This window comes from Mustelus asterias, chromosome 4 (genome assembly GCF_964213995.1).
Source record: "Mustelus asterias chromosome 4, sMusAst1.hap1.1, whole genome shotgun sequence".
Lineage (NCBI taxonomy): Eukaryota > Metazoa > Chordata > Chondrichthyes > Carcharhiniformes > Triakidae > Mustelus > Mustelus asterias.
In genome coordinates, this window is record NC_135804.1 from 134,836,793 (window position 1) to 134,863,951 (window position 27,159).

Here is a 27,159-nt window from a genome sequence, read left to right on the forward strand (position 1 = left end):
CCACATTTGAAACGCGTGCAGTTCAGATCTTCTTGCCCTCATGAAGGACAAATTTCCATCCTGGGCGAGTGCAAGAAGGGTTCTTCACTCAAAGGCTTGTGAATCTTTGGAATTTTCTGCCACAGCCAGCTTCGGATGCTCTATCACTGAAAGTGTACAAGATGGAGGTCGATAGATTTTTGGTTACTCAGGGAAACTGAATTAGTGTGGAAAATTGGAGTAAGGCGGAAGATCTGCCATGATCTTGTTAAAAGACTTGAGGACTTACTTCGATATGTTAGTTATTCCTCGACCAACACCTGAATGTAGATGAGCTGATCACATTGCTCTTTGTGGGAGCTTGCTGTGTACAAATTGGCTGCCATGTTTCCCACATTACAGTGGTGACTACATTTCAAAAGCACTTAATCATTGACTGTGTTAAACTCTGGCGCATTTTGAGTATGTGGAAGGTGCTATATAAATGCAGGTTTGTTCGTTCTTTTTATCTCCCTCTCCAAATAGCAATGTTTCCCTTCCAAATGATAAACTCAGAGAGAGAACTAAGCTCTTATGACTTACTGCCACATTTACCCAGTGTGAGATGGGACAGATGGGCATTGCCTCATGCCTGCTTATGCCCTGACTATTTTCATTATCGATCTGAGAAGTGTATTAAATTTAAAACCATTGACATTTTCTAAGGTAAAAATAGTAAATGAGTCAGTTCAAGTTTTTTAATCCTTTATATACCAACCAACTGCCTCAATGTCCTGGGTCAGTTGCACTGGAAATAATATTCTTAGGTGAACATCAATACTCTGGTGGACCCAATTTCTCAGAAATAAGGAGTCTAAGCAGGCTGTTGTTATTTTACAGTGATGTGTATGCAGTCAAATCATAGAATCATAGAATCCCTACAGTGCAGAAAGAGACCATTTGGCCCATCGAGCCTGCACCGACAATAATCCCACCCAAGCCCTTTCCCCGTAACCCCACATAGTTACCCTGCTAATTCCCCTGACACTAAGGGCCAATTTAGCATGGCCAATCAGCCTAACTCAAACATCTTTGCAGTGTGGGAGGAAACCAGAGCACCCGCAGGAAACCCACGCAGACACGGGGAGAATGTGCAAACTCCAAACAGACAGTAACCCGAGGCCAGAATTGAATCCGGTTCTCTGGCGCAGTGAGGCAGCAGTGCCCAAATACTGAGGCTGATGCAGCAGAAAGATATATCAGTGAGGTGTGAGCAATGGCCTGACTTGTGAGTCAGAAGCTTGTGGACTCAAGTTTCATCCCAGGAGCGTTGACCGTAAAGCCCAGGCAAACAGTCGAATGCAAATACAGAGGGATGTGCTGTTCAGGGCGGGGCGGTGGCACAGTGGTTAGCATTGCTGTCTCACAGCACGAGAGACCTGGGTTCAATTCCTGCTTCGGTTAACTGTCTGTGTGGAGTTTGCACATTCTTCCTGTGTCTACGTGGATTTCCTCTGGGTGCTCCGATTTCCTCCCACAGTCCAAAGGTGTGCGGGTTAGGTGGATTGGCCATGTTAAATTGACCCTCGTGTCTGGGGATTAGCAGGGTGAATACGTGGGGTTATGCAAAGAGGGCCTGGGTGGGATTGTGGTTGGTGCAGACACAATGGGCCGAATGGCTTCTTTCTGCACTGTAGGGATCCTTATTGGTTCTCTCGGGTGAATGTGAAATATCCCGTGGCACGATTGTGAAGGACAGGCATGTTCTCCTGCTTTACTGACCTACATTTATTCTTCATCATCTCTGAATCTGATTATCTGGCCATTATCACATTATTATCTGTGGGAGCTTACTTTGCACAAACCACTTGCTGTGGTTCCCTGCATACAACAATGACTACACTTCAGAAGTACTTAATTGGCTGTGAAACTAATTGGGATGTCCTGAGATTGGCAAAGGTGCTATACGAATGCAAGTTCTTTCATTAACCATCCTTCACACTCTGAAGGAGTTTAGCCAGACTCAATTGGTGTTGAAATCATACTGTGCTCATGAACATGCAGATGGATAGCACAACAAAACACCCTCTAAAGAGTCTTGCCATGCAAGATCACATTGTGCCAACAATGTCATGTCTGTAGTTCACTGTGTACAACAGCTCTGCAATAAAACTGCACAAGGTATTAGTTTTTCCAATGATAGCAGCTTTAATCAAGTAGACCTTAATGAGTGTTGATAGGTTTTGGTCTCTTGCCATGACAGTCTCCTTCATTCCAATTATTGGGGCCAAGGACCATCCAGGAAAATATCAACATACAATGTCGCTCTTTGTCCGAGGGACACGCAGTGAAAGCCAACAACACCCATGACCCAAGAGGAAATAATAAACAAACAAAAGGAAACCTCCTCACCATTTCATCATCCCAGGGTGCCCCATGCATAAAGACTTGGAGTTGAAGTGCAGTGTGTCAGAGAATCCCCAGAATGCAGAAGGAGGCCATTCGGCCCATCAAGTCTGTAACAAATCTCCGGCAGAGCATCTTACCCAGGTCTTATCCCCATAACCCCACGTATTTACCCTGCTAATTCCCCTAAACTACACATCTTGGGACACTAAGGGACAATTTATCATGGCCAATCCACCTAACCTGCACATCTTTGGATTGTGAGAGGAAACCCGCACAGAGAGAGGGAGAATGTGTAAACTCCACAAAGACTGTCACCCAAGGCCGGAATCGAACCCGGGTTCCTAGAGCTGTGAGACAGCAGTGCTAACCACTGTGCCACCATGCCGTCCACTATAATGGCTATAGTTATGCAGTCAAAAATACAGCACCCATTTTGCATACAGCAAGACTCCTTTGCGGCAATAAATAAAAGTTCAAAGCAGAGGAAAATGAAAAGCTTTGGGAAATACGGAGGGCAATGAAAGTAGTCAGACATCCCAAAGAGCTGGAACAGACGTGATGGCCCAAATGGTGCTCTGTAAATTTCTATGGTTTTGTCCATATTAAAACATGGAATGGTTTGCTATAGGGAACATCCAACAAGCAGCAAATAATGGCGTTCTACGCTGATTAGGTGTGATAGAATGAGTTGATCCTGATCAGGGCAGAACAGGTTTCTGCTCATGTTCTTTTTTTTAGCTCCCCACATGACAGGGAGGGCTGAATCAATAGTACATTTGCCTCTGGGTTGAAGTCCCACCCTAGGACCTGAACATAAGACTGACACTCCCAGCAGAGTACTGAGGGACCATTGCAATGCTGGTGGTCCTGCTGTCTGGATGAGATGTTAAACCATCTGCCTGTTCGAGTGGATGTAAAAGATTCCATGGCACTATCTCAGAGAAGAGCAGGGGAGTTATTTCTGGTGTCCTGGTCAATATTTATCTTTGAATCAAACTCACAAAAAGATAGATTATCTGGTCATTATCACATTACCGTTTGTTAAGTGTAAATTAGCTGTTGTGTTTCCTACATTCCAACACCGACTACATGTCATCAGCTGTAAAGCACTTTGAGATGTCCGGTGATCATGAAAGGCGATATGCAAATGCAAGTCTTTCTGTTACTTTGTTATAATGGCCCTCAAGACTGTAAACTGGTTCCAAAAGCAGCAAAGGTTTCAAAATATTTATGGTACTGCAGATGAGTGTGGGAAACTGCCAACAGTAATTAGCTTTTAATTAACCAGACAATGTGTTTATTTAGTGCAACCCCTCCCCTTATTTCCAGGTCTATCTCAAAAGTGGTCTTTAAGGGGTATATTACAACTGAACAGGATAGTTGTGACCCACCCCACAGGACCTCAGCAAGTCTTTAGTAAAATATAGTAACTCTCTGCTCTAGGGTTAGGTTAGTTTAACTGTAAACTACCAATTTTTTATATTAATGAAATCAACTCGTACAGATGTTTAAAGAGCAGAAATCTATTTTGCAATAAATTCAATTTGCATTTTAAATCAGGAGTAATTAGCATAGCTAATTTGTTATTCCTAATCACAGTGTAGTTTTGGTTGTGCAAAGACATGATTTACAATTTTTCGGTTATAGGAAAAGTATGTTCTAATTCATATCATTTTCCTATACTCAGGTGTGATCTACATAATACAGTGATAAACTACCCTTAGTACCTCAGCAAGATAAAAGGATAGATTTACTTAATGCCCTTTCACAACCTCTGGTCGACCCCAATCTCTCTCTTTACAGCCAATGAAATATTTCTGAAGTGGGGTGGCAGGGTGGCACAGTGATTAGCACTGCTACATCACAGCACCAGGGACCCGGGTTCGATTCCCGGCTTGTGTGTGCCATGTCCGCATGTTCACCCTGCGCCTGTGTGGGTTTCCTCTGGGTGCTCCGGTTTCCTCCCACAGTCTGAAAGACGTGCAGGTTAGATGCATTGTCCATGCTAAATTCTCCCTCAGTGTACCCGAACAGGCGCCCGAGTGTGGCGACTAGGGGATTTTCACAGTAACTTCATTGCAGTGTTAATGTAAGCTGACTTGTGACACTAATAAATAAACTGAAGTGTAATCACTGGGAATTCTCCCATCAGGGACTCACTCCCGGGGTTAGTGGGTGGTCGGCAGGGTCGGTGGGGGGGGGGGGGGGGGGGGGGGGTTGGTGGTTTAGAGGGGTAGTGTTTCCTGCTGCAGAAACCACACCACATCTTCCAGTCCCAATCTCATTAATTATGCATCTGCGGCTCTCACGCCATATTTTGGAGTGGGCTTGAATGTACACATCACACCCGGGTGCCATATTTAAAATGCTCCCAACATCATTGACTCACCATTGAACAAAGAAGATGTATATTCAGGAGAGAGAAGATGGATCTCCAGGGACATGCTGAGGCTGGAAAATGGACCTTCACGATGACACTGAAGCTGGGAGATCCACCAGAGAGATGGTCCTCTCCATCCACTGATGTGGTTTTCCAGGGTTGCTGCGAATCTCCATCCCATTTGCCAGAGGCAGCCCCAGGCATTCTCCAAATTGATCCCGAATTCTGCATGCCTCGTTGTTCCAGACTTGTTCTTTTCTGACGTATTTTCCTGCCGGCGTCGCGGAGAATTGGGGGAAGACTGTGGTGGGGCCTTCGCCTGTATCGCATTGAAGGTTTCACGCCAGCCTCCAGAGGATTTCATGATCTGCCATGCCGGGCACCAGCAGAAGATCCCGTGGGAAATTGACACCAGCTTAAAAACCAACATTTTTAGCCACCTGCCAAATTCTCTTCCCCTGCCCATCATTGAACCTGGCAGTGGGGGCATGACCCACTGAATATTTATAGGGCAGATGGAATGATGCCGAGCTGGTGTGATTTACAACACCTCTATCGAAGTGTGAACCTGGTGCCCTTCCCTCCGAAGGGGATCTCAGAGGTGAGCGCGCAGGATGACATCACCATACAGGGTGCTCAAGGCTCTGGAGACACTGGAGAGGAGACGGGGGATACAGTTAAGCATAACTCGGGGCTGGGGTTGTGGGTCACGTAATGCAGGTTACCCACCCTCAGCGAGTACAGGGCCGTCCGAGGTCAGGGGCCCCAGTACTGACATTAATCTCACACCCAAGGTGGGCAGGGTCTGAGCTCCTCATCAGCCCTTGGATACCAACTCAGTGGAGAAGGGTCGCTGACCAGGGAGGCAAGAGCGCTGATCATGTGGGGCTTGTAGCAGCCTTCATGAATGGGGGGGTTGTGCCTAAAGTGGGGGGGGGGGGGGGGGGAGGAGGAGGGGGGGAGTAAAAGTTGGGGAGGGCACAATATGGGCGGGGGAGGGGGGGCTGCCTGGAAGAAGAATGGTTTCCCTAACAGGGAGAAACATAGCCTGGCCATTGTGACACTCCACATGGATGAAGCACAAAGTGTTTATGGGGGTTCGCCGAGTGTGGTCGCATGAATAGACATGGCAGACGCTTGGTGGGTGCACAATGTATTTTATATTTCTACAACCACATGACAATGGTGACCCATCTACACGTGACTGTTATCATAGAATCACATAATCCCTACAGTGCAGATGGAGGCCATTCGGCCCATCGGGTCTGCGCTGACCACTATCCCATCCAGGCCCTCTTCCCGCAACCCCTCATATTTACCCTGCTAATCCCCTGACACTAAGGAGCAATTTAATCATGGCCAATCAATCTAACCTACACATCTTTGGGCTGTGGGAGGAAACCGGAGCACCCGGAGGAAACCCAACAGACTCCATCCAGACGGTGACCTGAGGCCAGAATTGAACCTGGGTCCCTGCCGTTATGAGGCAGCAGTGCCACTGTGCCACCCCATCACCCAACCGTATCACCCACGCCCACTAAGTGCCAATAGGTATTTACTCTTCTTAACCCTCCTGCAACATCTAGCTGCCCTTCCCCCCCACCCCCATTCCCCCCCCCCCCCGCTCCGCTCCCCCCTACCAGCCCCCCCATCCTCCCACCCGCCCCAGGATCCACAGCTGAGGTTGAGGCGGTCTGCTGCCCTCCATGCACTGTTGGCTGAGATGACCATGGTGGGCGTCCTCTGGGCGGGGCCTAGAACCTTGAGGTCCTGGCCGGTTTCTGGGCAGCACTGATGTTGCTGTGCTGCCTCCTTAGTGTACTGGGTGGACATGTGTCAGCAAAACTATTTTCTCTGCCCGATCATTTACTATTGAGCACAGTGCATATTACACAGTTTCAAAAGCACCAGATGATGAAATGATTTGTCCTCTCTCCTTCCAGAGCAGGAAGGAATAACAAGACATTTATTTACAGTAGTGTATCAAGGGTCAAATACAAGGGAGGAGAACTTTTCCAAGGACCACCCAGTGGCATCAGGATGACGTGTTTGCTGTCAACTGGCCTCAGTCAACCTTCAGCCTCTTGTTTTTTACACTGAAACAGGAATGTTCGCTGGTTTCAACATTATTCAGAATTTGAATACTTCTGCATGAATGGAAGGCTTTAACATTTAGTTGGACATCGTTATCAGTGGCCCCATCCCATAATATTCCAGAACCATATCCGTGTATTTTGTGCAAGCGTGAAATCGCCTCAATCAACAACAATTTTTATTTCTACAGTTTATTAAATATAATAAAACACGCAAGGGACATTACAGGAGAGTTGGTAAATATATAATCAGCCACAGCAAGTCACAGTAGGGCAGACGACAGGAGGTTTGTGTTAAGGAGCACCTTCAATGAAGAAAGAGGGATAGGGAGATAATAAGGTTTAGGGAGTGAATTCCAGAGCGTATGAACTCAAGGAACTAAAGGCATTGCCACCAATAGCAGAACAATGCAAATCAGGAATGCACCAAAGGCCACAATTGGAGGATTAGAGGGATCACAGTGGGTTATGGGGATGGATGAAGTTAGAGACAGGGAGAGGCAAGGCCATGGAGGAAAAACATGGCTGTGAATGTTAAAACTGAGAAGATACAATGTGTGTTCCTGAACATACACGAAGTGTGTTCCTGAACATACACAGAGTGTGTTCCTGAACATACACGGAGTGTGTTCCTGAACATACACAGAGTGTGTTCCTGAACATACACAGAGTGTGTTCCTGAATATATACAGAGTGTGTTCCTGAACATACACAGAGTGTGTTCCTGAACATACACGGAGTGTGTTCCTGAACATACACAGAGTGTGTTCCTGAACATACACAGAGTGTGTTCCTGAACAAACACAAAGAGTGTTGCTGAACACACACAAAGTGTGTTGGTGAACATACACAGAGTGTGTTCCTGAACACACACAGAGTGTGTCCTTGAACATGCACTATGTTCCTGAGCACACGCAAACAGCAATCCACAATTACAGTCACATTAAATGCATGGTTTGTACTGACTGTATATTATTTAGACATGTAGTGCTCGGATGTCAAGAAGGGACTGGCAAGTGTGTGATGCCATGGAGAAATTAAAGTGTCCAAAAAGCGTGGAATACCTCTTATTGAATTAGGTTGGGTGAGATTCCGATCAGGTGTGAAGTGCTGACAATGACATCCATCCAAAGCAGTGTAGGCGTGAGATATACCGCACAACGGTGATAATTTAACCTACGCTATTCAGGTGATTGATAATACCAAATGGAGGTCAGATGTATGGTGATTTCACAACTAAAACTAACCTTTTGCTGCAGTAAGATAAATGGTCAGATTTGTTACAGTAATTCAAGTTGATTCACCGGTGATCCGGCTTATAAATATTACCAAGTAGGGCTGGGGGTTTGAAACTATTGTGACCTTTAATGATATACGGTACAGTGACTGTTTTCTCCAACATCTGTCTAGAGCAGTGCGAGGTGGATTGTGGGTGATCACCCGCTCTGGTCATTGTCATCATTTCCTCAGAGCTGGATTATTCAGCTTATTTTGCTCCAAGAGCAAAGGCTCTTTGTTCAACCCCTTCACAGGGCCGCCATGATTGATGCTGCCTCTCAGTGAATAGCATTGAGCTCACCCGAGTTTAGTTTGAATAAGACAATAATGGATGAGAGGATGTTTGTTTATTGTAGATTTTAGCCAGCTAGGGAATGTTCTTGCATGAAGAAAAATAAATACCTGAATTCGAAGCCACTAAAATTTAGGTAAGGATACATCTTTGGGTTGGCTGTTTGCCATTAGTTTGTCAATACAAAGAACAAAGAAAATTACAGCATTGGAACAGGCCCTTTGGCTCTCCAACTCAATTGACTATTACTGGTGACAGTAGGCAATCACCTGGTACGAGAGAGTAAGCGGGTAAACAGATCTCGGGCCTTTCACTCTCTGAACAGAAAGGTCAGGAGGATGGCTTATGGCACCTGGGTCGAGCTCTGAGGCAGGAACTATAGGTTCGAGCCCTGCTTCAAGATGGCTATGGAAGATGTGTTCACAATGTGGCCAAACAGGTTGATTGTCAATCTGCAAAATCCTTATAATACATCAACAGGCCGGTGGTGAGACTGGACTGGGAGAGTATCTTGGTCAGCCAGAACCGTGTGTCAGCTGCAGTGCAACAACCTCCTCACGTTACAAGACTCCAGGCACAGGTTCTTGCCATGGGCTGCACTCTGTGACAAGCATCCTCTTCGCTTTGAGGGACTGATGATGACGATTAATGGTCAGGACGACCAAGGACAAGATGGATTGAGTCAGCCTTCCACCAACCCAGGAAACGGAAGGACTTTAATTGGTGACGTGTGTGCAGTCCTTCCTCGGGATGTCTGAAAAATCCATCACAGTCAATATTAAGTTGATCTTTCTCTACACTCTAGCTAAGATTGTAAGACTACATTCTGCACCCTCTCCTTTTCTTCTCTATGTACGGTATGCTTTGTCTGTACAGTGTGCAAGAAACAATTCTTTTCACTGTATACTAATGCATGTGACAGTAATAAATCAAATCAAATCAAATGAAATTGCTTGTCGCAATTAAATATGGTCACTCACATTTTATGGACAAATTGGTATTGGTATTCAATAAGATTCCCCCAAAAGTAAGTGAGTGGATATCCACTCCATCTGACGAAGGAACAGCACTCCGAAAGCTAATGGCATTTGCTACCAAATAAACCTGTTGGACTTTAACTTGGTGTTGTTAAAACTCTTACTGTGTTTACCCCAGTCCAACGCCGGCATCTCCACATCTTTAACACCAACCAGGAAAAGGGCCTCCATTTAGACATAGATATAGAATCCCTACAGTGCAGAATGTGGCCATTCAGCCCATCAAGCCTGCACCGACAACAATCCCACCCAGGCTCTATCCCCGTAATCCCACATATTTATCCTGCTGGTCCCACTGACACTAAGGGGCAATTTCGCATGGACAATCAACCTAACCTGCACATCTTTAGACTGTGGGAGGAAACTGGAGCACCCTCGGGAAAAGGAAACCCACGCAGACATGGGGAGAACATGCAGACTCTGCACAGACAGTCACCCAAGACCAGAATTGAACCCGGGTCCCTGGCGCTGTGAGGCAGCAGTGCTAACCACTGTGCCATCTCATTTAAAGATGACTTCTAAAAAAGCAAGCCTTCCTTCGTACCACACAGTAAAGTCAGCCTAGATGGTGTGCTCAGATGCTGGAGTTGGTCTTGATCACACCAAACCTATTCGGAGGCAACGTGTTCAAATTGACACGTGTAAGTATGGCTGACACGTCTCCCCTTTGCTTTTCACCTGTTTACACAGCCACGCCGGAATCGAGAAGATGCCAGTGGGTGAATGGCCCACCTGGAGACCACATACAACATTTCAATAGCATGACATTCCAATGCATACGCACTGCGCTACCTGCAATGTCTGTTGAGTCATTTTGTGCATCACCATGCTTCTTAAACAGGGGAAAAAAATGAGAAAGTGCCAAGAAGAACTCAGCTCGTCTCGGTTCTTTAGTTACATTCACACAGTTGAGTTTGACACAAGAGTGAAGCCATTAGGTTGGCGATCACCATTATGGTGTCTGCACTCCACCTGCCAAATCATTCAGTCTCACCAATGTAGAGTTTAGCACAGAAACGCAATGCCTTTTAAGCCAGGCTTTATTGGTGTTAGGTAAGTTTATCGAATAGATGGGAACATGTTTAATAACACTAAACAAAGGCTGTGACAGAGCTCAGTAGAAACTGTCTTCCAAGAACAAAGCCGATTTTAGATTCTGGAGACCGTATATCATTAGCCTGCAGCAACACACAGCAGAGGACTGTATGGTTCTCGCCCACACATCTAATGGAGCTTTGAGTAGAAAGTATCTCATTTATGCAAAGTGCCTGTGACAGCTTAGTGTCCCATATCATCAGCACATTTAGAAGAAATAGGATATAGCTTTTAGTTAAATCTCTTTTTCTTTTAATTGCTATACTTTTGAAGTATTGGAGCCAGCTGTGTAAGAAGGAATAACTCATCACCAATACTCCACGCGTACAGAATAATCACAGGGCAAATAGCAAAAAAATGTAACAGTAAGGTATGGCTCTGCATGTCGTTACAGTGATATCAAGAGGGTGCGCTTTGAGCAGTGAGGTGTCTATCGGGGACTGTTACAATGGTTACAACAATACGCAGACAATGCAACGTGAAATGGGTCACAAATAGATCTGTGAAATTGTTCTGTTTTTTTTTCGCTGCAGGAGATGACACATTCGTGGCCGCCTCCCTTAACAGCCATACACACACCTGGCAAGGCTGAACCAACTAAGTTCCCCATCCCAAACAAGGTAGGGATCTGCTGTTTGAGGCCGGATTTAATCTGACGGATTTAAAGTTTATTTTATTCGTGTCACAAGTAGGCTTCCATTAACACTGTAATGAAGTTACTGTGAAAATCCCCTCGTTGCCAGACTTTGGTGCCTGTTTGCGTACACTGACGGAGGATTTAGCATGGCCAATGCGCCTAATCAGCACGTCTTTCGGACTGTGGGAGGAAACTGGAGCACGCAAACATGGGGAGAACGTGCAAACTCCACACAGACAGTGACCCAAGCCGGGAATTGAACCCGGGTCCCTGACGCTGTGAGGCAGCAGTGCTAACCACAGTGCCAATCAGGAGTGGGAAACGTGTTAGAAGTAACACCTTTTGACAGCAACTCGGTTTTAGAATTGAAACAGGTTTAGTTCTAGCCTCACATTGGGCTACAATATCAAGGTTTTATATAGAAATTGATTACTGCCATTGTCCTTGGACTGAATCCTTCATAGTAGCTTGGACTATCCATGCAACATGGGCCAAAGAAATACATTGAATTACGCAGAATTTGCAACACACAAACAGGCCATTTAGTCCACTTGGTCTATGCTGGTGTTTATGCTCCACCTGAACCTCTTCCCATCCTACCATCCAGATGCGGCACGGTAGCACAGTGGTTAGCACTGCTGCTTCACAGCTCCAGGGTCCCGGGTTCGATTCCCGGCTCGGGTCACTGTCTGTGTGGAGTTTGCACATTCTCCTCGTGTCTGCGTGGGTTTCCTCCGGGTGCTCCGGTTTCCTCCCACAGTCCAAAGATGTGCGGGTTAGGTTGATTGGCCAGGTTAAAAATTGCCCATTAGAGTCCTAGGATGTGTAGGTTAGAGGGATTAGCGGGTAAATATGTCGGGGTAGGGCCTGGGTGGGATTGTGGTCGGTGCAGACTCGATGGGCCGAATGGCCTCCTTCTGCACTGTAGGGTTTCTATGATTTTCTATGAGATATCCTTCCAATGGAAGGTTTCGGAGATGGGCTTTAGACAAGAGTGATGCAAATAATACATCAGAGGTATTTCTGCATGAAATTTCTGCGTCTGGTTATATTTGCCACCTTAGGGTCAATATTTGGAGATTCAGATCCCAGTGGATCTTTGCTTGACAGGATGTGTAGATCCTGGAGTTGGAGATAGACAAGACCCCATTCATAGTGCTTCCGATTTTCTGGCCATTATGCTTCATGAGTGCTGCAAGTCAGAAACCTTGACTCGCACGCCAGTCCTTTGATGACAGGAGAGACTAATTGAAAAAAACATGATGGTGTAGAGCCAAAAGGAGGAGTAATGAAAAAAGTAAAGGCACAAAAGATTTGCCCAGAGGAGCGGTGAAGGGCAGAATAATGGTGGGTGGCACAGTGGTTTACATATTCATCCTTGTGTCTGCGTGGGTTTCCTCCGGGTGCTCCGGTTTCCTCCCACAGTCCAAAGATGTGCCGGTTAGGTGGATTGACCATTCTAAATTGTCCCATAGTGTTCAAAGATGTGTGTACGTTCAGTGGATTGGCCATGGTAAGTGGCGGGATAATGGAGATAGGGCAGGGGAAAGGGCCAGGATAAGACACTCTGTCAGAGTCGGTGCAGACTCGATGGGCTGAAAGGCCTCTTCTGCACTGTAGGGATTCTATGATGAGCTGACAGCAAAAACAGGAGAAAAACAAGAGCAAAACCAAATCCTACAAAGAGAAAGGAAACAAAATGGAGAATACGTTACTGTCTGAAATTGTTGAACTCGAAGTTGAGTTGGGAATTGCTAATCAAAAGCTAGGGAGCTTCACTGGAACACTGAGGAGGCTGAGGACAGGGAGTTCAGTCTGAGAGCAAGAGGGAGGATCAGAATGACAGGCCATCAGTTGCAAACTGAAAGAAGATGTTCCACAATGCATTTGCCCAATCTGCGTTTGTTCTCCCCAGTATAGAACATTGTCAGCAAAAAATACAGTATAGTAATTTGAAACCAGTGCATGTGGATCACAGTTTTGCTTACAAGTGTGTTTGGAGTTTTGGAGAGTGAGCAGAGAGAGGGTGAAAAGGGCTGGTTTAGCATCTCCTACACTTGCTATGGGAAGAGAGGGGGGCGGGTTGGTTGAGGAATGGACCAAGATGTTGTGATGGAGATGGCCCTTTCGAAATGCCGTAAGAGGAGGGGAGGTTGCTGGTGCCATCAAGTGGAAACAGTGGAGGATGGTCTATTGAATGTAGAGGTCAGTAAGGTCAAGGGAAACTCTACCTTGGTTCTGGGAGGAAGGGAAAGGAGTTCGAGCAGAAGATGGAACGGGCACAGTTGAGAGCCCTGTCAACCATGTTGGGGGTCGGGAATGGGGTGGGGTCGGGGAAGGAGTGGCCGGAAGGGGTGCAGCAGTAGGAGATGGGGGAATCCTCAGTTGAGGAGAAAGAAAGGCATACCAGAAGTGCCAATGTGCAAGTTGCATCATCAGAATAGGCGACGCTAAGTTGCTAAGCTGTAATTTGGCTGGCTATTTTGTCGCTTTTAACTACTTTTAGGATAAATGAGACTTCCATTTATCACAATAAAAAGGAATATGGAAATCCCTCGCTTAATATGCATGTGATGTCTGCTCTTTAATGAAATAGACACTGTATTAAATGTTTCAAAGAGATATTGTTAGGATGACATAACATGAGATATTCTTTCATCAGCAGTAGTCTGTCACCCTGATCCTATATTCATTCTGTTCGAATTGTGTGTTTAGTTCTAATTCAACCAGGTAATTATCTGACACAAACAGTACGACACAGTGCCATTGTGTTCTGCTTAATTGCTTTTGTATTTTCAGTCATTAATTTCTGCAATCATTACACGTAAAAGCTAAATGAACAAATTCTTGCCTCTCCTTTGCTTGTACTGTGTGGTTAGGAAGCAAGCTCTGATGTGTCTCATGTTCTTTGTTTGCAGGAGCCTCAGCATCTAACCTCCGGGTACAATGGGCAAAGTAGGTCACCTTTTCCTCTTGTCTTTAAAGGCAAATTAATGCTCTTGTCTGTAATTAAACTTAATATTGGAATGTTAATTACATGGTGCAGACGCTTAGAAGATGGAAGAATAATTTCCTGATGATAAAGTATTCTGTGTTGTGGCACATTGATAGGAGAATTTCAATGGGAATCACAACAGCTGTAGATAGGGCCTATGTAAAAATAACAAAGATGTGACACTCCAAATGCCTGCTTCTTTCCAGAGCGCTGTGATGTACAGGAAAAACCTCCTACAAAGTCTGCACCACAGAAATCGTGAGTACCCTTGGCTGAAATTCCTTTTCTTTTAAAAAAAAAGCTTGTCACTTTCTCGATGGCTGTTTGAGAGTGTGATGATCTCATCAGTACGTTGCAGAAGTATTGAAGATTAATTAGGGCTTATGATCCTGAGGAGTGAAGGAGTCAATGTGTTGTGCTCATGCTAGGCCCCTTTTGGTAAGACCAACGCATCTGAGCACCTGAGGTCCAACAACCCAATCTACAAGCTAGTAATCCAAAGATCCAGGGTAATTCTCTGGGAACCTAAGTTCAAACCCTGCCATGGCAACTGTTGAGATTTGAATTCAATAAAAATCTGGAATTAAAAGTCTACTGATGACCATGAAATCATTGTTGATTGTCGTAAAAAACCCATCTGGCTCCCTAATGTCCTTAAAGGAAGGGAATTTGCTGCCCTTACCTGGTCTGGCCAGACTGAAGATCCACAGTAATGTGGTTGACTCTTAAAAAGTACTCTCTGAAACGGCTGAGCAATCCACTCAGTTCAAGGGCAGTTAGGGATGGGCAATAAATACTGGCCCAGCCACTGATGCACACATCCCTTGAGCAAATAAACAAAAATGCCAATGTTCACCATATCCTTCCATTCCACACTCCCTCCTTTGCATTCCCTAGAAGAATTCCTTCCCACTGCCTCAGAAAAGAAGCCAGGAAAATTAAGGACCCCACGCACCCTGGACATTCTCTCTTCCATTTTCTTCCGTCAGAAGAAGATACAAAAGTCTGAGGTCACATACCAACCAACTCAAGAACAACTTCTTCCCTGCTGCCATCAGACTTTTGAATGGACCTACCTCGCATTAAGTTGATCTTTCTCTACACCCTAGTTATGTCTGTAACACTACATTCTGCACTCTCTCCTTTCCTTCTCTATGAATGGTATGCAAGAAATAATACTTTTCATTGTATACTAATACATGTGTCAATAACAAATCAAATCAAATCAAATCAAATGAGGGGTGACCTTATTGAGACATATAGGATTCTCAGGGGGCTTGACAGAGTAAATGCTGAGAGGTTGTTTCCCCTTGTGGGAGAGTCTAGGACCAGATAGCACTGTCTCAGACCAAGGGGTCGCCCATTTAAGACAGAGATGATGAGGAATTTCTTCCCTCAGAGGGTATTGAATTTGTGGAATTCTTTTCCGCAGAGGCTATGGAGGCTGAATCGTTAAGTATGTTCGAGGATGAGATAGACAGATTTTTAATCAGTAAGGGAATCAATGATTATGGGGATAAGGCTCAGATGGAGTTGAGGATTATAATTTCAGATCAATCATGATCTCATTGAATGACGTAGCCAACTCTTTGGACCAAATAGCCTACTTCTGCTTCTACATCTTGTGGTTTTATGGTATTTGTCTCAACTACTCCTGTGATAGTGAGTTTCACCTTCTCACCGCTCTCTGGTGAAAGAAGTATCACTTGAAATCCCTGGAAGATTTATGAGTAGATATCTTATATTTACTAGCTCAGATCTTGTCCACAAGTGGAGTGATCTTCTTGACGTATACTCTTTCAAACCTCTTCATAATCTTGAAGACCTCGTTTGAGCTCTGATGTTAAGCAGCTTCAGATGCACACTGAATGAAATGTACAAACTGTCAATGAAATAATATTGGAAAGGAAGCAATTCAAAGATGCTTTAAAAAGTCGGTTGAATGCAGAGTAATGAGATGAATAGAGATATGGAAAAGAACTGAGGTGTGACTATGAAGGTCAGGATTATTCATGTGCTATTACATTAATGGGGTTAAATTAAAAGGCCTTTCACATAAATGTGGAGTTTACATATCAAAGCGAAGGTACTTTAACTTCAATCCAAACAGTAACTCATCATTATCAAAATCACATTAAACGGACAAATAGAAATTGACACAGTGAAGCTTTCTTTGCAAATGAGCAAATGATTCCAACCTGCTGCTTTATAGTCTGAAGGACTCTTTGCCTATTGTCCATCGTCCACTTATACTGTCTTCTTCATGTTGAAATTAATTTCTTGCACTCTGCCTATTGTTGGCTGGTCTAAGCAGACCCAAATTAATGTTCTAAACACATCCCAATTAACTCAGAACAAATGGAACATAGGAACAGGATTAGGCCATTCAGCCCATCCACCATTTATTTTATTCATTCATGATATGTGGGCATTACTGGCTGGGTCAGCATTTATTGCTCATCCCCAATTGCCCTGGAACTGAGTGGCTGAGATGGCCAGTTTAGAAGGTGCTTGAAGAGTCGACCACACTGCTGTGGCTCTGGAGTCACATGTAGGCCAAATTGGGTAAGAGGTTCAGATTTCCTTCCCTCAAGGACATGAGTGAACCAGATGGGTTTTTACGACAATCGACAATGGTTTCATGGTCATCGATTGATTCTTAATTCCAGATATTTTTTATTGAATTCAAATTCCATCATCTGCCATGGTGGGATTCGAACCTGGGTCCTCAGATTATTATCCTGGCTCTCTGGATTTCTAGTCCAATGACGATACCACTATACCACTGCCTTAATTTTTTATATTCTTTCACAGGACATCAGCATCACTGGCTCAGCCAGTATTTATTGCCAATCCCTAATTGTCCTTGAGAAGGTGGTGGTGAGCTGCCTTCTTGAACTGCTGCAGTCCATGTTGTGTAGGTACACCCATTGTGCTGTTAGGGAGGGAGTCGCAGGATTTTGACCCATGGACAGCGAAGGAATTAAATCATGGCTGATCAGCATACTAGTCCCATTTACCCACCTTGCCTTGTAGCTGTTCCATACCCAACAAAAATCTATCAAACTCAGTTTTAAAATTTTCAGTTGCCTCCAGTCTTGTTGTTCCCCCAACGAGATTCTAGAGATAGTGAACGGAGATTTCATTGGCTCACCAGCCCCGTCGCGGGGGAAACATGCACGGCGGGTGGGGAGGGGGGGTCCCACCATGTCACGTCAAGGTCAGTCTACTTGACCATCTCACTGTAGGCCCAACTCTCCATGCCGAGCACTCCCAATGAAGAGTCAGACCTGCTGGGAGCAGAGAGCTGGAAATCACAAGACCTAACTTTCCGTCTGTCGATTCAGATGACTGGAAAATCAAGGCACAGATTTACAGATCAAAATTCCCGAGGAGCACTGCTTCTCTGTGGGGAAATTCCATTAGAAAATCGGTCCTTATGTCACAGTATTTATTTCACACGCGGGCGGGACAGAAAATTTGGCAGACCATGTAAAGGTCCATTGACCTCAAGATTTCTGGTCTTGGAACGCGAGCGGCCGGAAAATCGCAACTAGTACATTGATGTCGCTTCTTGTTGTGGTTTAAAGCGTGCCTTGTCAGCTCTTGGACACTAATGAGTTTTCATTTCATAGTTGCGATGTATTTAGTGGAGTCAAACACTAAATACAACATTCAGTACAACATTAACATTAAAGCCAGAATGTAATCAGTAGTTTCTTATTTCAAACAGAATCACCACACACATGATTACTTGTCTTTATATAAAGTAAACTGAGCCGAGAATAGCTATGACGACAATGAACACAGAACCATGAGAGAGTCCGTAACAATAAACTTTGATTTGAATGGCTCTGATAATGAGAATTTTTTTTTTAATGAAGATCTGTGTTGGCTGTTGAGACCACTCAGAACAAAGGTTGTAAAAATTCCTGGCAGACTTACTCCATCTGCCACCACCATCATTATTCTGATTAGACTGGGAGCTGATTGTGCTGGAATTGTTAATGGCAAGATTTTGGCTGCTTACGGTGACAATCCGGTTCTCAGCTTAATGGGAATGAGTGGGTCATCCCCCTCCCCCACCCTCCGCTGCCTCCCCGCAATGAGCCCTGGAGACCACAGTGCTGTAAGTGACTGAGATTAATTTTACATACCTGGGGCGGGCTTCTCTGGCCGCGCTCGCCTGAAAACTGGAGAATTCTGCCTGGCTTCAATGGACCTTTACATGCTCCACCCCTCTAGAATTCAAGTGGTGGGCGGGATGGGAGAATTCCGGCCATAATCTTTATTATTTAACCATTCCTGCAACTCACTGCATACTGCTGGAGATATACTCTTGCTTGTATTGAGAGAAGTTGCTGTAGTTTCATCACAAATTTTGTTTGCTGTAGTTCGTAGGGGCTCTTTTTAAATAGGAGACAATGGCCTCCTTCTATGCTATACTATTTTGCGATCCTATTCCGTTCCATTCTATGGTTCCAGGTAAAACTGCCTTTCTGTTGCAGCATGGGCCTTGGAAGAGCCTGGATTTATCCACCGAATTATGGCTCCCTTACTATTTCCGACAGTACTCATACTACTGGAATTGGGACTTGTGTTGTCCATTGGGAGTCTCTGCCTGGAGATGGGCGAGGGAAAGAACTTGCATTCTTATAGAGCCATTCTTGATATGTGGACATCCCAAAGCACTTCACAATTGTTAAGGACCAGGTCAAAAACTCCAAGGTATGTTTTGGAGTTAACTTAGGCATTGTGGTAATGTCACTAATATTGTGGTAATGGGACTAATATTGCAAAGGCCCAGGCTAATACTCTGAGGACATGGATTCACATGAAATTTAATACATCGGGAATATAAAGCTAGTCTTGGTAATGGCGACCTTCACAGTTATCATCAATTGTTATAGAAAGCCATTTGATTCACTAACGTGATTCAGGGAAGGAAATCTGCCATCTTTACCCAGTCTGGCGAACATGTGATTCCAGACCCACAGCATTGTGATCGATTCTCAACTGTTCTCTGGAATGGTTTAGCAAGCCAGAGAGTCCACGGGCAATTAAGGACTCACACCAAATGTTGGACTTGCCAACAAAGGCTGAGATCCCATGGAATAAGAATATATTAAAAAATTGACTACACGAATAGACATAGATACTTTGTTGTTTGCTGAATAAATAGAGGGATTGCTGTGAGCTCTACTGTTGGCCTTGCTCCACCTCATTGGCTGACACAGCAGTGTCAATAGACACTCTGAAATATCTCATCCACACCAGCAGGAGTGCTGTGTCCAATGCTAAGCAACATTACTTGCAGGAGCAAGTGAAGACTTTGGAGAGACTATGGAATAGATGTACTAGAATAGTTCCAGATGAGTGATTACAGTGACATGGATAGAGTGGAGAAGCTGGGATCATTGTCATTACAGTAGGAAAGAGTACAGAAAAGGTTTACCAGGATGTTGCCTGATATGGAGGGTGTTAGCTATGAGGAGAGATTGAATAAACTGGGATTGTTCTCCCTTGAAAGACGGAGAGGGACGATCTGATAGAAGTTTATAAAATTATGAGGGGTATAGATCAGGTGAAGAGTTGGAAGCTTTTTCCCGGGGCAGAAGTGACAATTACAGGGGCACAAGTTCTTTGAAAGGTTAAATGGAGATTTCATAGAGATATCGGAAATCATGAGGTTTAGATAGAATAAATGAAGAGAAACTGTTTTGAAAGGTTGAAGTGGCAATAAGGGGGTATAGATTTATGGTGATTTCCAAAAGAATCAGAAGGGATGTTCGGGGGAAGAAAAGTTTCCCCAATGAGTGGTTAGAATTTGGAATGCATTGCCTGATAGGGCGATGGATACAGAGTCATTAGCAGTCTTCGAAAGAAAATTGGATAAATATTTGAAGGACAAAATGTTGCAGGAATATATGGAAAGAGCTGGATAGAGGAATTGCGCTTTGAAAGAGACAAGAGGGGTCTCGAAAGGCAGAATGGCCTCCTTCTATGCTATATTATTTTGCGATTCTATTCAGTTCCATTCTATAGTTCCAGATAAAGCTGCCTTTCTGTTGCAGCATGGGTCTTGGTAGAGTTTAGATTGATCCACCAAATTGTGGCTCCCTTACTATTTCAGACAGGACTCATACTACTGGATCTGGGACATGTGTTGTCCATTGGGAGTCTCTGCCTAGAGATGGGCGAGGGAAAGAACTTGCATTCTTATAGAGTCATTCTTGACATCTGGACATCCCAAAGCACTTCACAATTGTTAAGGACCAGGTCAAAAACTCCAAGGTATGTTATGGAGTTAACCTAGATCCCAACTTTATTTAAATTTTGACATTAGGGTGACCATAAGGTGTTTTGCTTCAGATATACTCAATTGACCTACTAGGGAGCTTTTATTAAAACAAATGTTATTTTTAACAACACAGTTGTTAACAAAATGTATGTGTATATCTCTTACCAACTGGAAATACTTAAACATGAGAAGGTATATTCTTAACAACAAGCTAGCTCTATAGTTCTAATGTAAGCAGTATCCACATAGATATAAATCCCTCTAAGAATCAGAACAAAATAGATATGCCCATGTGGTGCTACTTTCCAGCCTTTTAACCCCTCTGGACAGATACACAAAGACACCTGCCTTCTGACTCCTATACAGCAGTTTTCAGAGTTAGATCTACCTTCAAGCAGCAGAATCTCAGAGAAAGAGACTCATTTCCTGGCAGTTCCCAGTCTCAAAATCCAGGGAAAGAAAGAGAGGCATTGCACTGCTCTCTGACTATCCCAAGCAGTGCATCTGAGCGTGAGTTCTCTGTGTAAGCCTAGCTCCACCCAGTCACATGAATTTTCCGTCAATCAACCTAATCAAGCCCAACTCTGCAAAGCCCTAGGGGACAACACTAAAATAACAGAACAGAATTAGCCCAGATTTAAAAAAACACTCTTGTAATTGGGACCAATTATGCTGCTGCAGTAACAACAGGACTGCTGGATGCAGACAAAATGGCACCGATAATAAAACAAACTGCTAAAACAGATCCTGCACAAGAAACATGACTCAAATACATTCCTTAAAGGTACAGTAACATCACACTGTCAACAGCATCTTTTTGAAGTGTAATGTTGTAATATAAGAGGGTAAATTCAGTAATAATGCACTGCGATTATGAGACTTCACTCTGTCAGATGGTCATTCATGTCATCAGTCCTATATTATTAAAGGACCACTCTGGGTACTGTAGGAATGAACAGAAAGTTACTAATCCCCGGAAAGAAGGGCACACTTACTGATTACGCATGCAATTTGATTCTAGGAATGAATGGTCTGTTAACCCAGGCCCCAGGAGTTCGCTCCCCAAGATGATAATTTGGGGATCGTTTTCAATGACATTGAGCAAAAATGCTTTATTCTTTTAGATCTAAAAATGCAATCAGCACTCCCACTGTAAATTGCAAAACACTGGAAAAATACGTCAAATGGACGCAAAAAATTAAAATTTCAGTGGGAATATTCCTGTCGCCCACTCACCATAGAAACCAAGGATGGAATTTAGTGGCCTCCCCTGTGGGAGCTTGGTTGCAAGCTTAGCATATAATCAGGTGGGAGAGGATGGATGGGGACCCCACTGCTTTCCCATGTCCACCATGGCAGGAAATCCTATGGATGGCCTTCCTTCCCTGCTGCTAGTTGAGATCCTGAAATAGGTAATTAATGCCCAGATAAGGGCCTCTGCCTGGTATTTAATGCAGCAGCAGGCAGGGCTCTTGCCATCCAGGGAACAAACACAACAAACAAACCCATGTAGGTTGCTTCTGGGCTATCGGGCATCCCTCGTTCGAAAGCCTAATTTAGGGACCCAGCAGTGGGAAGCAGAGGACCCCGCTGAGAGTCACCTTGCCCTTGCTGGCACATCTCTCTCCCCAAACCCCTTCTACCATCACAAACCTGTGGCCTGGGATCTGGCAACAATAATGGGCCTGGGGTGGCAATGACAGCCGTCGTATCCCACATGGTACTGCCGTTCAATGCTTGCCTCTGATTGGCCGGCAGCTATTGGCAGGTGGGACCTCTGCCCCAGGGTCCTCGATCTCAGAGAGAGCTCGCCGCTGGCCTGACTGGTCCATCCCAAAGAGACGCGACGCAAAGCTGACTCTCCAGCCATCAGATCAGACCCCCCCCCGTCATCTCCATTAAACACCAGCCTAATTAATTCTATAATCTTCTTTTGTGCGAGCATTTACTTAAAGTAGAGCAGTTTTAGGGACACCCACAGTGTGTCACATGCTCATGTCCCACCGCACTCTCGGTTTAACTACTTGCCTTCTTGTCTCATATCAGCTGACTAATTTTCATCTAATTGCACTATAGCAACGCTGGGTGTGAGGAACATCTGATTGTCATTGGTATTTGGAATAGTTATGATGGTTGGCGGGAACATTTCAACTTTAAATATCAGAATTCTTGTATCATAAAGTGATCGATTGCACTTTCCTGGTGCCAGTTTTGAAAACACTGTGCCACCGTGCTCAATAGTCACAAAAACGACAGTGAAAATGTGGCAGCACGGTGGCACAGTGGTTAGCAGTGCTGCCTCACAGTGCCAGGGAGCCGGGTTCAATTCCAGCCTTGGGTGACTGTGCAGAGTCTGCACATTCTCCCCATCTCTGTGTGTGTTCCCTCTGGGTGCTCTGGTCTCCTCCCACAGTCTAAACGACGTGCTGGTTAGCATTTTGTGCATTCTAGCATTGGCCATGCTAAATTCTCCCTCAGTGTAACCCTACAGACGCCGGAGTGTGGCGACTAGGGGATTTTCACAGTAACTTCATTGCAGTGTTAATATTAGCCTACTTCTGACAATAATAAATAAACTTTAAACTTTGTTTTGTTTTTTGCATCAGGAGGGAGGGATTGTTTTCACAGTAACGTCATTGCTATGTTAATGTAAGCCTACTTGTGACACTAATGAATAAACTTTACTTTAAAATCAATCCCAGCAGGTCAGACAGAATCTGTGGAGAGAAAGATAGTTAATACTTTGGGTCCATGATTATGTCCAAGTTTATTTATTAGTGTCACAAGTAGGCTTACATTAACACTGCAATGAAGTTACTGTGAAAATCCTCTAGGACGATTAACCTTCACCGGAACGTTACCCCGAAACGTTACCTCTGCTCCTCTCCACAAGTGCTGCCCGATCTGCCGGGTATTTCCAGCACCTTATTCCTTGCATATTTTATATTTTCACTTGGGATTTCCAGCCTCTGCCGTGCCCTGCTGCTGAAAATCAATCTTTCGTTTTTCTTGGAGCAGGATGTGTGGCCTTTTTTTTGTACTTGGACTAAGTTGCAGTTCGTTCCTTTGTCTGGCAGTATCTGTGGGGCTGAGAAGCAACTCAAGTTGTTGGCCCAGATTGACCCTCAGCCCTGGATTTAAATTCCCAGTTGTTTCCGTGGCAACGGTATCTCGAAAATTAAATCTTTGAAGAAGCAGGAAGAAACTTAAAACTCTCCGAGAAGCAATGAACTCTGCAAGAGAAGTTTGGTGCGATTGGCAATGACATCTCCCTAATTGAAATAATCTGGGCCTTTGCCTGAGAGAAATCTTTCTTCCCTTCCTCGGATTTTTTTATGTTGGAAAAAAACAGTAACCGATCGCCCTTGATTAGAAGTAAAGCACACTTGTTGCCATGAATTTTAAATCAGTTTAGGCATGCAGTCTGAAACACTGATGTACTGACTGCGATATGAGATGGCCAAGGGCCAAGCCAAGCACTTGGAGACGCAACTCCAAAGACTGATGCCGCAGGCTAGGCGAACAATCACAATGGTACCGGGTTCCAAATGGTGGCTGGCTTTAAATCACGGGCTGCCCTTTGTAAACTCTGCAGGAGGCAAAGGATTTTGCTTTGAAGATGCGCTCGTCCCAAACCTAAAGATTTGTTGCAGCAATTTTCTCCTGACGATGATCAGGAGCCTAATACGTGTCTCTCATAAGAGTGCCTTTTGACCTATGCTGGGAGTTGACAAGCTTGAAATGGAGTCCAGCATTGCAGTCGAGATTGTTATCTCTCTTTTCAGTCTGAACGTCTTAAACTTGCACTCTTCATTTTATGACTTCAAATGCAATCCCCTTCAAAATTAATTCTATTATGTTCGTGAGTTACGAGGAGCAGCAGGCGTCAGGACTTAATGAGCCACCACAATGTTTGTCAAAGTGGTCCCTCAGTGCACAGATTTTGCCAGTTATTAGGAAAAATGTATGACCTTTCTACCTTTAGAAAGATTAATGCCGGAGTCATGTGGAATATCTCAAGATGCTGCGTTTCCAGGTGCAGGGCTGAATGTTGGCCTGTGCTCATTGTGAAATCGCGCCCATTAATTTTATGGGATGGGACATCTTGGGGAAGCCATGATGCACTTTCAGGTGACTGATGCTCAATGACAAGACAGGAACTTGAAAAAAAAATGCTTGACGTGTTTTTTTATTACAATGTGTTCTGTCGGGGTGGCACAGTGGCACAGTGGTTAGCACTGCTGCCTCACAGTGCCAGGGACCCGGGTTTGATTCCCGGCTCATGTCACTGTCTGTGCGGAATCTGCACATGCTCCCCATGTCTGCGTGGGATTCTTCCAGGTGCTCTAGTTTCCTCCCACATTCCAAAAGACGTGCTGGTTAGGTGCATTGGCCATGCTAAATTCTCCCTCAGTGCACCTGAACAGGCGCCGGAGTGTGGCGACGAGGGGATTTTCACAGTAACTTCATTGCAGTGTTAATGTAAGCCTACTTGTGACACTAATAAATAAACTTTAAACTTTGCTTTGTTTTTTGCATCATGGGGGACGCATTATTTTGGCTTTGGCCAATCATGTACAATAAATTACATCTGATTAGAGCATAAGAACTAGGAGCAGGAGTAGGCCATTTGACCCCTTGAGCCTGCTCCACCATTCAATATGATAATTGCTGATCTTTTCGTGGACTCAGCTCCACTTACCCACCCGCTCACCATAACCCTTAATTCCTTTATTGTTCAAAAATCTATATATCCTTGCCTTAAAAACGTTCTATGTGGTTGAGTGATGAACTAATTGTTTTCTCTTTAATGTTTCATTCTTTCATGGATGTGGTCATCTCTGCCAAGGCCAGCATTTATTGCCCATCTGTAATTGCTTTTGAACTGAGTGGCTTGCTGGGCCATTTCAGAAAACACCTCAGAGTCAACCACATTGCTGTGACTCTGGAGTCATGTAAGGCCAGACCCGATAAGGATGGCAGATTTTTCTCCCTAAAGGACGTTAGAGAATGAGATAGATTTCTACAACAATCGATCGTAGTTTCATTGTCAGTATTACTGAGATTATATTCCAGGTTTATGAATTAGCCACTGTGGTGGGCTTTGAACCCATGACCCCAGAGCAGTAGTCTGAGTCTCTGGATTACTAGTCCAGTGACATTACCACTACACCAGCGTCTCCACCACCACTCACCCACCACCCCACAAAATCCAATTTCAATGGGAAGGAAAGAAATGGTTTGGTGTATAACACAGCAAGAGTTTTAACAACACCAGGTTAAAGTCCAACAGGTTTATTTGGTAGCAAACAAGCAGCTCAGTCAAGCACTGGCCATTTACAACCTTGCTCATTGTCTTCCCCTTTCTTCATTCAATCTACACTTTCTCTTGGCATCATTTATCATGTCTTTCCTTTTCCATCGCTCTCTCATGTTTCCTTCCCCCTCTTACCTTCCCCTTTATCTTGAAAATTTGTTTCCTTCTCCAACAATTTTCAACATCTTTGGGTGGGATTTTCCAGCTGCGCTCACCCCAAAACCAGAAAATCCCTTCCCGACATTAACGGACCTTTGCAAGTTGTGTGTACCGCCCGCTACGATTCCCATGGCGGGCAGGATGGGAAAATTCCGCCCTTTGTCTCTTTCCCATTTCTAATCAGCTGTTGCTCCAAGAGTCAGAGAACACTACTGCAAAGAAGGAAGCCATTCGGCTATAGTGTCCATTTTATTTCCTAACCTTGTATTTTATCAGAGAATAGACAAGTACAAATCATTCTGCAGTTCAATAAGATAAAGGCAAAATACTGTGGATGCCGGAATCTGAAACAAAAACAGAAAATGCTGGAAAACCTCAGCAGGTCTGACAGCTTTTGTGGAAATGCCAGCATTGGACTGGGGTAGGCACAGTAAGAAGTCTCACAACACCAGGTTAAAGTCCAACAGGTTTATGGTAGCACAAGCTTCCGAGTGCTGCCCCTTTATCAGGTGAGTGAGCTTTTGTGGAGAGAGACTATAGCCAACGTTTCAAGTCTGGATGACCCTTCGTCAGAGCTTGACGAAGAGTCATCCAGATTGGTAACATTAGCTCGCAGTTCTTCCTATTATTTGAATTTATTGTTACTGGCAAAAGAAACAGTGATGAAGCAAAGACCAAACATATCAATTTGTTTTGAAAGTGAATCATCTTTTGGTTACTGAGTCTTCGCACTTCTCCCAATCGGAGGCACTGGCAATCAAGATGGAAGGGCCTGCCGCCCTCTCATGGCTCCTCACTAATTTTTAAAAATTCTTTCATGGGACATGGGCGTCGCTGGCTGGCCAGAATTTATTGCTTATCCCTAGTTGCACTTGAGAAGGTGGTGGTGAGCTGCTTTCCTGAATTGCTGCAGCCCATGTTCTGTGGATTGACCCACAATGCCATTAAGGAGGGAATTCTAGGAGTTTGACACATTGTGGATGGCCAGTGCTCAGAGTCTACACAGGTTATGAAAATTGCACAATGTTCAGGGTGAACTCTATTGGCCTTCAGAGAGGAATATATCCTCTAGTGTCTCAGTGACAGCTACATCAGTCCAAGTGTCTCTTGGTTCTGGTTCTACAAGAGAAAATAACAGAGGGAAATAGCCTCCTTACTGGACCCAATTGTTGGGATATCCTCCCACCATTCTGTAATTTCCTTGGCTT

The 27,159-nt window shown here is 44.5% G+C and overlaps 1 protein-coding gene across 2 annotated transcripts in view; it reads left to right on the forward strand.

The window, feature by feature from the left end:
* The window catches only part of aff2 (AF4/FMR2 family, member 2), a 518,040-nt gene that overhangs the window by 308,622 nt on the left and 182,259 nt on the right, over positions 1-27,159 (forward strand). For both annotated transcript variants that reach the window (XM_078211764.1, XM_078211763.1), the window contains exons 5-7: positions 11,076-11,162; positions 14,098-14,134; positions 14,381-14,432. In XM_078211764.1, coding sequence (XP_078067890.1) covers positions 11,076-11,162; positions 14,098-14,134; positions 14,381-14,432 — 176 coding nt within the window. The remainder of the gene's footprint in view (positions 1-11,075; positions 11,163-14,097; positions 14,135-14,380; positions 14,433-27,159) is intronic.